This window comes from Engraulis encrasicolus, unplaced genomic scaffold (genome assembly GCF_034702125.1).
Source record: "Engraulis encrasicolus isolate BLACKSEA-1 unplaced genomic scaffold, IST_EnEncr_1.0 scaffold_32_np1212, whole genome shotgun sequence".
NCBI classification, from domain to species: domain Eukaryota; kingdom Metazoa; phylum Chordata; class Actinopteri; order Clupeiformes; family Engraulidae; genus Engraulis; species Engraulis encrasicolus.
This window is the reverse complement of record NW_026945621.1, coordinates 92433-106202: the sequence shown is the minus strand read 5'-3', so window position 1 is coordinate 106202 and position 13770 is coordinate 92433. Positions and strand designations below refer to the sequence as shown.

Below are 13770 nucleotides of genomic sequence, written 5' to 3'. Positions count from 1 at the left end.
CTGCCTTCCTTAATTTTGACATACAGAGCTTCTGCATTGCAGACACGTGTCGTCCAACAAATCCTATATTTCCCCTTCTGTCCGTTCGCAAAGCAAGGTGCTAAGGTGTCTCTCAAAATCTGTTATTTATTTAACATAAAACAATGGATAAAATAACGGTATCCTTGCACGTCCTTCCAGCGGTAGTAGTCTAATGTTTTTGACTGTCAGCATCCCTCTCGCTGTTATCCAACAACAGTGGTGGTTGAATTGAATAGCCTACCCCTACAACTGTGGCGTGTCAAAGCCGTACACGTGTTGGTTCAGACTGCCCCCCGGTGACCAAAAGTGTGCTGCAAATCAAAGTGGTGAACCCGCAGATGTAAGTTTTAATTTGCGTTATCTCGCAAAAGATTTGCGTTATCTCGCAAAAGATTTGCGTTATCTCGCAAATGGTTTGCGTTATCTCGCAAAAGATTTGCGTTATCTCGCAAAGGTGTTAGTCTCCAGTGCATACATTCCCCCTCCAAAAAAAAGTCCTCCGTGTCACTAATGGGCCACCGTAAATGTGTTAATTCTGGCAAAATAATAACATGGATGTTTGAGTAGAACAAATGACATGGTATACTATGAAGCATCTGGATTTTCCACTGATATGCAGCAGTTTTGTTTTGTCTTCGATGTATGCACTGCCGTTCATCTAATATTAGAAGCTGAACCGAGCACAGAAATACTAACATTTTCTATCACTGCAAACACTGAGTAATTACATACATTTAAAAATCTTGCCTCAATCTCTGTAGTTTACATTGAGGGTCCTGTAATAGATCAGTGAGGAGCTTCACTCCAGAGTCTCCAGGGTCGTTTCCTCTCAGGTCCAGCTCCTCAAGGTGTGAAGGGTTTGATTTGAGAGCTGCGGCCAGAGCAGCATATCCTTCTCCTGTTACACCGCAATCTGACAGTCTGGATAGAGAAGAGTTTAGTCTGACAAGCTGGAGAGAAATGTATAGTCTGATGTAGCTCATTGTTTACATACACTTTCTTCCTTGATGATGAGAATAGATCTAATCTGATTGTCTGATCCAAATACAGGGTTCCTTTACAGTCAAATAGTGTGTAGATATTGTACTTCATACATTGTACATTCATACTGTATTGCAGTACTTTGGAGGGCTTCATCTCCGCAACAGTTGGACGTAGGGTGCTAATACTTGGTATGCTTTCAATTGACATCAAAAGGTACCTGTATGTGAGATATCGGGTAAATCGGAGAGGGTCACCTGGGGAGATTCTAGGGAATCATGTGAATTGACATGGAATGACCCAGGTGCCAGACAATTTGAAATCATTAACCTGAGTGTCTTCAGGGTGCAGTGTGAATCCTCCAGCAGAGCACAGAGCTGCTTCACTCCTGAGTCTCCAGGTATCTTCCCTCTCAGGTCCAGCTCACTCAGGAGTAAGGGGTTTCCACCCAGAACTGAAGTCAGATACTCACAGCCTTGATCTGCTGCATCACTTTTCAATAGTCTGCAAAATACTCAAGAGACACAATGTAAATGACTGTCTTTTATATTTCATTCTTTGTTTATCAACATGTACACCTCTCAGTTCAGGTAGAATAGTAACATAGATGCTTGAGTAAAAAAGTAGAGCAGAATTTTAGAATGGTACACCATGAAGCATCCACATTTTCCCCTGATATGCATTTCAACAGTGATGTTTTTGTCTTCACTTTATACCGAGCAGTCAATTCATCTCGCATTAGAAGCTGAAATCAGTACAGTACAACTAACATTTCCAATCACTATAACAACTTATTAATAATGTAGCACCGAGCTGTAGCCATGTCAAAGGACAACAGAGGCAGCGAATACAACTAAGTATCTCCTTTAGTCTCCTACGGGCAGAAGGAGGTATCCACCGAGAAAACAACAAAGACTAAACTAATGGCTAAAATCAATACACTTAGACACCACACTATCTCATTGGCTGCCCTCTATTAAAATCTCCTCAGATCTGATTATAATCTACTAAATGCCTTCGAACTCTTATCAATAACACCACCTCTTATCAATACCTGTTCTATCTAATCCCTTAATTATTCCCACCAGACACCTCCCCGCAAGAAAAATACCCATCCCAAAGTGATTGGCACTTCTAGAAAACACATAAAGGAGTGGGAAACAACATTCACTCACACAGACAAAAACGCACATCTACACACATACAGACACAGAGAAAGGGAATCATGTGGGGAAACAAGACACCTCCGCACTACAGTTTCATACATTTAATAACGGCTCTTGCCTCAGTCTCTTTAGTTTACAGTCAGGATCCTGCTGTAAATCAGTTAGGAGCTTCACCCCAAAGTCTCCAGGGTCGTTTCCTCTCAGGTCCAGCTCCTCCAGGTGTGAGGGGTTTGATTTGACAGCTGAGGCCAGATCAGCATATCCTTCTCCTGTTATACCACAGCTTGACAAGCTGGAGACACAGAGGAGATATAATATCACTGATCATCAACATCACCAACACATTATTTAGCACCATATCCTTCTCCTGTTACACCACAATCTGACAAACTTTAGAGAAAGGTTTATAATCTGATGTTGCTCATGGAGACAAAGCTGGAGAGAAAGGTCTATAGTCAGATGTGGACACATGGACACATTTTCCTTGTCCGGAATAGATCTTTCCCGAACAGATTTGGAAAAAGTGTGTATATGACAACTTGATCAGAATACACAAAGCCTTCCAATCTAATTAGAATTTAATTAAAAATATATATTGATTTGGATTGTTTATTTGTAATAAAATTATATGTCCATGTCAACATAGCTAGTGTTCAAGTGTAAGGAAATCCCGCACACTGTCCATTTCACCAACAAACTTTAATACAACGTTTTGTTCATCCGACCTTCTTCAGGTTAAAGGGGCATTCCACCAGTGGAGACATGTATATGTATTGAAAGCAGGTCATGTATGTAGTAGAATAGTAGCATAAATATCTAACTTGGTGCCTTCTTGACCAAGAAAAGGCAGAACATGACTTTTCAGTGCTTGTGGATTTGTGACAACAATCCCCATAATGCATTGCAATGCTAAAGTTCCACAGGCCACACCCAGACAGCTCTGCCAGTGAGTTACTGGAGCCTCAATAGGAGAAATGGAGTTATCGCAACGGCTGTATCCGTATTTAGACAGCACTGCATTCTGGCTCAAAAAGTTGCATGACGGTTAGATTTCCTGTCAACTTCAAAATTTCGGCGATGTTGCGTCGACAAGGTGACATGTCACATGGTGTCAACCTATCGCGGGATGAATGCGACAGCAGTCAGATCTTGCAACCTCTGCAGTTGCTTATCCCCTTCAACACTCTCCTGCAGACTGCCTCCGAGGTCACGCGACCATGAACTGGTTGGTCAACATCTCACTCGCATGTGTATATGAGTCCTGTCTCAAACCTCTACACAATTTTGCGTAGGTCCCCACTTCAGCCACTCCTCACACATGGTGTGTTAGTAGAGGAAACTGGTGCGAGCTCATAGTCTTGTTCATATTTGTGGCCGACTTTAAATGCGCTGCATTTAATAACACCCACATTGTGACAAGTTCTCGCTCACGTGCTTCGTCAATGTTGATCGACAACAACAGAAGTCGTATGGGGCTAGTGCCAGTGATTTCAAAAGCACTGGCACACTGATCTGTGATAGGTCTGTTAGCGCATTAGGTCCAACCCCCTATGGGCAGGGTTGAAAGGGTGGGAAAAAGGCTTGTAGTCTCAACAGAAATCCACCTCTCTTACACTTCCTCCTACAATGATGCAAAATGACGATTTTTACATCATTGTAGGAGGAAGTGTTAAGAGGTGAATACGGATTTCTCCTGTCTCAGGGGGAATTGAGAGAGTGTTGCACGACCATTCAAAAGTATGGCTGGGTGTCTAGCAATGGAAAGCCTAATGCAAATGGGTGGAGTGTCCCTTTAAACTTTATCCAAAGAAGATCGGATGGCCGAAATGTTATTGTTATGTGTATTAAAGTTTGTTGGTGAAATGGACAGTGTGCAGGATTTCAGGATTTTACCTTTAATAAATATTGCATTCTGGCTGAAAAAGTTTTCCTAAAATGAACCTACACATCTTTACTTGCCACTGCTCGAGTAACCTGTGTCTGACATATATATTATCTGATATATATTAAATCCTGCAGACATGGAGGCGTCAGGCGATGCAGAGGTTTATATTTTAAGAAAAGGCAACTGTAGGAGACTTTACAGAAATTGTCAAAACTCAATAGTATTAAAATCAATGGGATTCATATTATTATGGACATATTTGACCTCAGTGTTTCCAGTGCACAGTTTGCACTCTTCAATCCACTGCACAGCAGTTGGACTCCAACATCTTCAATGTGGTTGCCACTGAGATCCAGGTGTCTGAGCTTTGATGATTCTTTGCAGATGACAGACGCTAGAGTTGTACAGCTTTGTTCAGTGAGCCCACAGCAACTGACCCTGAAGAGGTAAATGGCAACCTGTGACTAGAAACTCAATTAACACTGTCTGAACAGCTTTTGATATTACATTACATTAGTATTTAGCACACGCCTTTGTTCAAAGCGACTTACAAGGAGCAATTTAAACAAGAACAGGGTAAGGCACTGTGTACAGTTGCAACACTGATAGCATTGTCCTTCAAAGAGTAAAGAAGAGGACAATGCATTAAAAAGTAGCAAAAAGGTAAACACAATACCTCAAGATGCAGTGTAAGGTAATAGAAGCAACATTAAATAATAGGAAGGTAACAAGGCAAATTGGATAATAAGCAAGACATCTAGGCGCAGTGTACAGTTGCAACACTGGCAACAATGTCCAACACAGTGATAAAGAAAAAATAAGTAAAGGATGTTAAAAGCAAATTAGGTACATAAAGATGTTACGTACATAAGAGATGTTAATAGCAGTGGCTTAAGGAAACACTTCAGAGACTAAGACTAAGGAAAGAGACTAAAAACGAAAGGCTACAAGGTGAGTAGAATTAGTTATGTTAGAGTGTTAAGCAGGGAAGCTTTCTCGGAAGAGGTGAGTGTTCACTAGCTTCTTGAAGGTTGAGAAGGATGACCCTGCTCTTGTAGCAACTGGTAGCTCATTCCACCATTGAGAAACAATTAACAATCTGTCAATTAAAATATACTGTATATAAATACGTATATAGTATTGTGGAATACATTACTTCAGTGTCTCCAGTGCACAGTTGGGGCTCTCCAGTCCACTACACAGCAGATAGACTCCAGTATCTCCAATGTGGTTGTCACTGAGATCCAGGTGTCTGAGATTTGATGATCCTTTGCAGAGGACAAATGCTAGTATTGAACAGCTCTGAGCAGTGAGCCCACAGCTATCGACCCTGAAGGGATAAATGACAAACAATCTTGAGCACTAAGAATCCATAAATACATGAACTAACTAATTAAATTTTGCATGTGTCTGATCTTTGGTGATTCCTTCCAGAGGAAAGAGCTATCGGTCCTGAGGGACCTTTATTAACCTATTAAGGGCCTTGCTAATGGCGTAATACTATTGCTAAGCAATTAAAAAGAAAACAACAATTAAAATGTTTCACATAAAAGAGATGATCATTTGATTACATTTTACTTACAGGGTTGTGTGGGATTCCTCCACTACTGGCTTCAGCCTCAGGAGAGCTTCATCAGATCTGACATACTTTTTCAAGTCAAACACATCCAAATTCTGGTCTGATGTGAGCAGCACAAACACCAGAGCCGACCACTGGTCACGTGAGAGCCGGGCTTTAGAAAGTGTCCCTGCATTCAGGAAGCTCTGGATCTCCTCCACTAAGGAGTGGTCATTCAGTTCACTCAGACAGTGGAAGAGGTTGATCATCCTTTCTGAGGAGGAGGCCTCCCTGATCTTCTCCTTAATGTAACAGATTGTTTCATCATTGCCCATCTGAATTCGTCTCATCGGTATAAATGTCCTGATCTTGTCCATTACACCAATCTGTCCTCTTCTGATCAGACCATGCAGGGGAGCCTGATTTGACTCCTGAGAGAGACCAAGAAGGAAGCGGAGGAAGAGATCAAAGAGTCCATCTTTATGAGCCAAAGCTTTGTCCACAGCACTCCTCTGCAAGGTGTTCATCGAGGTCATCGTTGGAGGCGGATGCTGTGTGGATATTATGTTTTTCTTTTCAACTTCCATCATCAACAGTGCGTACAGAGCAGCAAGATACTCTTGGACACTGAGATGCACAAAGCAGAACACCGTCCCAAGAAAGACACCTGATTCTTCTCGGAAAATCTGGGTGCACATCCCAGAGTACACTGCAGCTTCTTTGACATCAATGCCACTGTCCATGAGATCTTCATCATAAAATATCAGATTGCCCTTCTCTAACTGTTCATAGGCCAGCTTTCCAAGATGGAGGATCAGCTCTTGGTTCCATTGTGTGTTGAGGTCATGCACATTGTCAAATTTGATGTTCCTCTGTTTGGTTTGGTACAAGAGGAAATATGTGTACATCTCTGTCAAAGTCTTTGGAATCTCTGTTTTTCCTGAGGAATAAATCATCTCAAGAACCATAGCAGCAATCCAGCAGAACACGGGTATGTGGCACATGATGTGGAGGCTTCTGGATGATTTCATGTGTGAAATGATTTCACTTGCAAGACTGTCACTGTTGATCCTCTTTCTGAAGTACTCTTCTTTCTGTAGGTCATTGAATCCTTGCACCTCTGTCACCAGGTCAACATACTCAGGAGGAATTTGACTGGCTGCTGCTGGTCGAGATGTTATCCAGATTAGAGCAGAGGGGAGCAAATTACCCTTGATGATATTTGTCAAGAGTACATCCAATGAGGTGACGGCTTTCACATCAGTCAACGTTTCATTGGTCTGAAAGTTAAGTTGGATTCGGCACTCATCCAAACCATCAAGGACAAAAAGCACATTATATTTCATCTGACGGTCAATGATTAACTGCTTTGTCTCTGGAAAGAAGTGATGAAGAAGATCCATGAAAGAACACTCCTTGTCTCTTATGACGTTGAGCTCTCTAAAGCACAGTGGGAAGATGAAATTGATCCCTTGGTTGCTGTTTCCTTCGGCCCAGTCCAAGATGTACTTCTGCACAGAGATAGTTTTGCCGATGCCAGCCACCCCCTTTGTGAGAACACTTCTGATTGTTTTTTCCTGATCCAGCAAGGGCTTAAAGATATCAGAACATTTGATTGGTTTCCCCAGCCCAGCTGGTTTCCTGGATCTGGACTCAATCCTCCTGACTTCATGTTCCTCATTTACTTTCCCACTTCCTCCCTCTGTGATGTAGAGGTCTGTGTAGATCTTTTGGAGAAGGACAGAGCTTCCATGTTTGGCTATTCCTTCAAACACATTCTGGTACTTGTCATTAAGATTTCTTCTTAAGTCATTCTGACATATCACATTGAGCTCATCTAGATAAAAACAAACACAACATAGGCTAAGTAACCAGGCAGACTATGCGAGACAAAAATAGTATCACTACAGTATACAACTACATATATGAAAGAAAATAAATAATTATTACTTTGGTTCAGTTTGTCAGCAAGATCCCGATGCTCCATCATACAGAGGAAGTGCAGTACCATCTTGAGAGCTCCTTCTCTGGCATCTCTCTCCTCGTCTGCTTTCACTTCAAAGGTTCCCTTGTAGTAAGGACTAAGAATGTTCTTAAATCTGTTCAGCTCATTTTTTACAAAGGTGATCATCTTGTCCTCGAGCACCTAAAGAATACATCACACATGCCCTTACTGTAAAGTACACATCACACCCATCGACTGAGGATTGATTTTGGTTGTATAAGACTGTTATTAAGCGGGCTTGCAGAGCAAGGCCCGATTCTAGTCCTGTTTAATTATTTGTCTTGTGTAGGGCAGTAAAAATCGAAAATGGATCTACTCCTAGGCCTTTCGAGATAGAGACACCGTTCAAACACTAAAACGACCGCCTCGGCTTGGAGATCATGTATACTAATAGGCTTGTCCGTGTCTCTTGTCGTTTTCCCGTTTTTGGCGATTTTGTGAAAGCTTGGGTCCCCATTGAAAACAATGGTGGAACCTTCATGAACCAAGGTTCCGCCACTCTAGAGATTAGAGTGTAGGAGGCTTTTTCGGTCATAAAACATCAACACTTTCACCTAGAAGTTTAGTTGACGCGTTGTTAGCGAGCTCTATGGGATGTCTCCAAATTGTCAAAGTTTCATCTCCCAACTCCCAAAACTTTTTAAATGGCAGGTTTGTAAAAAAAACAGGCCTGGGTCTATGGAGGTTTTCAGTCTTCCCAAAAGTGCCTTTTTCAAGAGATCAGCGCATGTCCCACAAGAGGTCCATTTGTGCCTGAACCGTTTAACCTATAAACTTGACTGTTAGAGAGATCACATGCATGACTCCGATCTGTGAAAAGGACACGTGCTTTTAGTTTTTTTACAACGATCTTGTAAAGACAAAATACTGGGTCTGATTCTGTCCCCTGTTTACAGCACAATACTAACTGTCATTCAGTCAATCAGAACAGGTGCAGTCAATGAAGGGTTCCATCTCAACTGTCACTGTCTCTTAACATTCTATTGTTAACGAGCAGGTGTGCAACCATTCTAGAAGTCTATTGTTCAGCTCTTCAATGCAATGTGATATAGTCTTGCTGGACTGTGCATGACAGCCAGCTGCTTGGCTTAATGGGAATGCATGCTGCTGGATTAGAGATATGGAGGTTGAGGGTTCGAACCCCACCCGAAGCCATGTTGATTTTCAAAATTATATCATATGCAGTGTTCCTTGGCCAACTTAAAATGCTATGTATGTCATTTATTATCAATGGCAAATGTGCTGGATTAGAGATATGGAGGTTGAGAGTTCGAATCCCACTTGAAGCGATGCTGATTTTCAAAATTATATCATATGCAGTGTGCCTTAGCCAAGTTAAAATACCATGTATGTCATTTAGCATCAATGGCAAATGTGCTGAATTACAGATATGGAGGTTGGGGGTTCGAACCCCAGTCGAAGCCATGTTGATTTTCAAAATTATATCATATGCAGTGTTCCTTGGACAACTTAAAATGCTATATGTCATTTAGCATCAATGGCAAATGTGCTGAATTACAGATATGGAGGTTGAGGGTTCGAACCCCAGTCGAAGCCATGTTGATTTTCAAAATTATATCATATGCAGTGTTCCTTGGCCAACTTAAAATGCCATGTATGTCATTTAGTATGAATGGCAAATGTGCTGAATTACAGATATGGAGGTTGGGGGTTCGAACCCCAGTCGAAGCCATGTTGATTTTCAAAATTATATCACATGCAGTGTTCCTTAGCCAACTTAAAATGCCATGTATGTCATTTAGCATCAATGGCAAATGTGCTGAATTACAGATATGGAGGTTGGGGGTTTGAACCCCAGTCAAAACCATGTTGATTTTCAAAATGATATCATATGCGGTGTTCCTTTGCCAACTGCAAATGTCATGTATTGTATGTCAGTTAATATCAATGGCAAAGGGGCTGGATTACAGATATGGAGGTTGTGAGTTCGAATCCCGCTCGAAGCCATGTTGATTTTCAAAATTATATCATATGCAGTGTTCCTTAGCCAACTTAAAATACCATGTATGTCATTTAGTATATCCCTAAAACGCAGAGCTACAACACTTTCAAGATGGCTGAATCCAAGATGGCTGAATTGTTTGGCCCATAACTTCTGACTGGGTGGATGGATTTTTCCCAACATTTCTTTTAGCTTTGTTTTCTCAATAGTACTTTGTTTCATCTCTGCCCCAAAAGGCAAGCCCGCTTCCAGCATTTTCTGTGAGAATGCAATCTAGTTCAGATATGAATGCCCATGCAGCAATTTGTACAATTTCCAATTTATATAAAAAGTCAGTTCGAATCTTTTTTTTACTTCAAATCTTTCAATTTCCACTATGATCTTATTTACCAGTAAGTGGATATTTTCTTTTCATCTGATTTTGTCATGCTTGTTTACACGCCATGTGATTTTGAACATTATACATTTTACATGAATTTAACAATTTACATTTTTACATCAATACAAATTGACATGGGAGTTGCGAACCATGGGATCTGCTGTTTACTTGGCAATCATTTTCCACGATTCAGTGTTTCACAAATGAGTCATTTTTCATTTCATGTGTGACTTCCAAAATAGAATAATGAATGAACAAAAAAGTACACGGACCAAATGCCTTACTATTATAATTTGAATTTAGTTTAATATGCATTCAAATTGACGCTAAGATTATTAATTTTCTATGAATAGCCAATAGGAACTGTTGCCGAGTAATGACATTTAATCCTGGAGCTCACACATCAATTGAATGTAAAACCTGCTGTGTCATGTGTGAGATCTTCAGTATAGAAAACACTGTTTTCTACCATCGTTCAAACTTTTACACGAGTAGACTTGTTCTGTCTGTCTGACTGAGTGGTTATTTGCATGAATCTTAAATTTAAAAAATGGTCAATCATTTAAGAACAGACATTTAGCCTTTACATATGCATTTACTGAACAGAGACTCTGTTATAAAAGTCAGATGGAATCCATGAACTTACCTCAAAGATACGAGATAGATCTGGTTGCTTATCCTGACTGCTGATGGTGTCTGGTTCATGTCCTATCTCTTGTTCCCTGGTCATAATGAATAAAAGACAATCATTGGTAAATACATAATAAAGCATGATTGACATTATTCTCTGAACAATGTTGTGACTGCATAGAGAATTGTGTGTATGTGGCTAGGCTCAATCACATTCATAGTATGGAATAAACTCCCATCCAGTTAAAATGAACACCGAAGGCCTCAGTCCTGATGTTCTCTGGCACTGTCAGCTTGTCACTGCATAGCAACCATACAATCTGTCAATGGGGAACTACTTTGCTTAGCGGAGCAGGTAAACAACTAATGATGAAGGTAACTAATAAACAGCCTTGCCCTTCGGCTTCGTGCCTATGGCCGACCCCACCAGGGAGGATATCAGTTCACATCCTCCCAACCATGAGGGTCATACTGCCTAAATATCTGCTGTGCCTACCTTTTCTCTTTTGCCATGAAAGGGCCCTCTTCTTTAGACCAGTCACTCATCATGGATGGAGCTCTGGACACACCAGACCCTGGTTCCTTCCTGGACACCCTGCTAAAATAAATAGAGGACAGTGAATTTCTAGTTAAAGGTATTTGATACAGACTGGAAACAAGAGGGCATTTCCCAATAATAACTTCTTTCTTTCTGGAGTACCTGCTAGAATGTTAAAGCATTTTATATATGTTATTGTAGTCTTTCTTAACAAAATTAGCATACATTACGTTTTATGACCTATGAAGAAGTTCTTTGCACAAAGTCGCCATCACGTGAAGGAAGTATCCTTGCTGCTAAGTTGAAGTTTAAACAGTAATGTAAGTTACCTGTGCGATTCCTCTGTTTGTGATTCATGTCCCAGCTGGGACTCCTGGTTGACAGGGAAACTCATCCTGACCCTTTCCTCCTCATGCGACACCACCTCACCTCAATACCTGAACAAATCATTTAGAGTCAGATTCAGTATGAAAGCAATATAATGTAATTTATAACAGTGCTTGTGATTAGGCTTGCCAATATGCTCCACCTCAAATATGCCTCTAGACATGTAGGCGTAGGCCTATTGGATTTATAGGGTTCAAATTTTAATACCTTTATAGTTGGGGAGTCACAGATTACATGTTTCCGGATTGTATTATGCAGAATACAACATTTTATGAAGAGCTCAACTGTATTATCTGACACTTCAGTGGGTGGTAATACATTTTCAAGGGCTTGGGCACAATTGAACACAATTAGTTTTGATGAATTAACTACCCAAACATTTAAGTGGTAAAAAAAAGAAATGTCATTGCTACGTAGTTCTGGATTAGACCAGTGGAAGGCATTATGCCTGATGGTGCATGCGTGTTGCTGGGGCAGTGGCTGTGTACCTGTGCGTCTTGGAAATGTGTGTTTTTCTGTTGTGTGCGTTTACGCATGTTTGAGAACAGACTGATGAGTTCTCACAGTTCATTGCATTGCATTGTGTAAACTAGGTATGACAACATATCAGTTAAACAAAGTAATCAGATTACATTACTCATATTAAATAACTAAATTAATTAATTGTGTTATGTTGCATTTTGGGGCATGTATTTTGCCATCTGTAATGAGATAGATTTTCAAATGCTGCCTATACTCTTCACTCCAACTTGCGGACACTCCCACATTTGCTTACAGTTACTGCTGACCAGATGAGAGGAGCATTAAAACACTCAAGCCCAGTGCTGCTTTCCTTTCCACACACACACACAAACACATACTCACTCACACATTCTCACACACACACACACACACACACACACACACACACACACACACACACACACACACACACACACACACACACACACACACACACACACAAACACACACACACACACACACACACTGTTTGGGCGACTGTCAAACCAAAGTTTCAGCCGCCGGAGCAGCTGACTGAGGGGAGTTTATATGCTCGACGCGCTCGATGAAATAAGTTCCAAAGACTTTTTATCTCCTCTTCATATACTTGGGGAAAAAAAATATTGGGTTTGAATGAATCTGGGACCTGAACTACAAACATAATTCAACCTATCTAGAACTGGGTTTCCGGTTATGGCGCGTAACTGAAAGGTCGCTTGGATTGAGGGCTCCGCCCGAATTCAAATAACATTTAAGTTTTAACAGTTAATATCGAGCGAATTGTGACCAAAATCAATCTTAAGGTCTGAATGTCGTATTATGGGAGGGAAAGGACGAGGTAGAGGGAGAAAACAGACAAGTAAAGTTAAAAAACAAGACGTTGAAGTGCCACGCGAGGACGAGTCCGAAGCTGAGGAGGAGAGCACTATGCTAAATCAAGAACCTAGCGATGTGAGTCAAATCCTGTCAGCTATTCAATCGCTCAGAGATGACTTTAACACGCAACTACATGAAGTTAGGAGCGACTTTTCCACACAACTACAAGAAGTGGTCTCCTCTAACCGCGAGATAAAAGATGCAATAGGGACCGTCTCCGAAAGACTCAATGAAGCCGAGAACCGCATTAGTGCGGCGGAGGACCAGATAACCTCTCTCACAGCAGTGGCTGACACCACACGGGATAAAGTTCAAAAGCTTGCTATGCAGATGGAAGACATCGAGAATCAACGCCGACGTTGCAATATTAAACTGGTCGGAATTCCCGAGGGCTCTGAAAAGCGAGACTGCCGTGCGTTTCTGATGGCATGGCTTCCACAAGTACTGGGTATAGAGGATCATCTGAACATCGAGCAAGCATTTCGGCTGGGTAGCCTACCTACGACGCCGACAGCACAAACCCAACAACAACAAAGTGAGCCAAAACCGCGCGTTGTGCTTGTGAAATTCTTGTCTGCTCGTGACAGGGACAAAGTGATGGATGCGGCACGTCTGAAGGAGGTTACATGCGATAACAGCCGGGTCACCACCCGGACCTGTCACCAAAAGTCCAGAAGCAACGGAAACCTTTTGATGGCGTCAAATCACGGCTGAGAGACTTGAACATGGACTATGGATTCATATTTCCTGCGCGACTGCGAGTTTGGCACGAAGACGCCTGGCACTTCTTTAACTCTCCTGCCAAGGCTGAGAAATTTGTCGATAAGCTGGAACGCTCCAACAGACCTACACGAGATGCCCGAGGTGGCTCTTCCAAGGA

The 13770-nt window shown here is 41.5% G+C and overlaps 1 protein-coding gene across 1 annotated transcript in view; it reads right to left on the bottom strand.

The window, feature by feature from the left end:
• LOC134443455 (NACHT, LRR and PYD domains-containing protein 12-like) overlaps positions 1 to 11520 on the bottom strand; it is a 53553-nt gene extending 42033 nt beyond the window's left edge. The window contains exons 1-7 of the mRNA XM_063193234.1: positions 11456 to 11520; positions 11085 to 11186; positions 10605 to 10680; positions 7562 to 7757; positions 5636 to 7448; positions 2287 to 2460; positions 769 to 942 (exon numbers count right to left, since the gene is read on the bottom strand). Coding sequence (XP_063049304.1) covers positions 769 to 942; positions 2287 to 2460; positions 5636 to 7448; positions 7562 to 7757; positions 10605 to 10680; positions 11085 to 11186; positions 11456 to 11520 — 2600 coding nt within the window. The remainder of the gene's footprint in view (positions 1 to 768; positions 943 to 2286; positions 2461 to 5635; positions 7449 to 7561; positions 7758 to 10604; positions 10681 to 11084; positions 11187 to 11455) is intronic.
• Positions 11521 to 13770: the final 2250 nt, after the last annotated feature.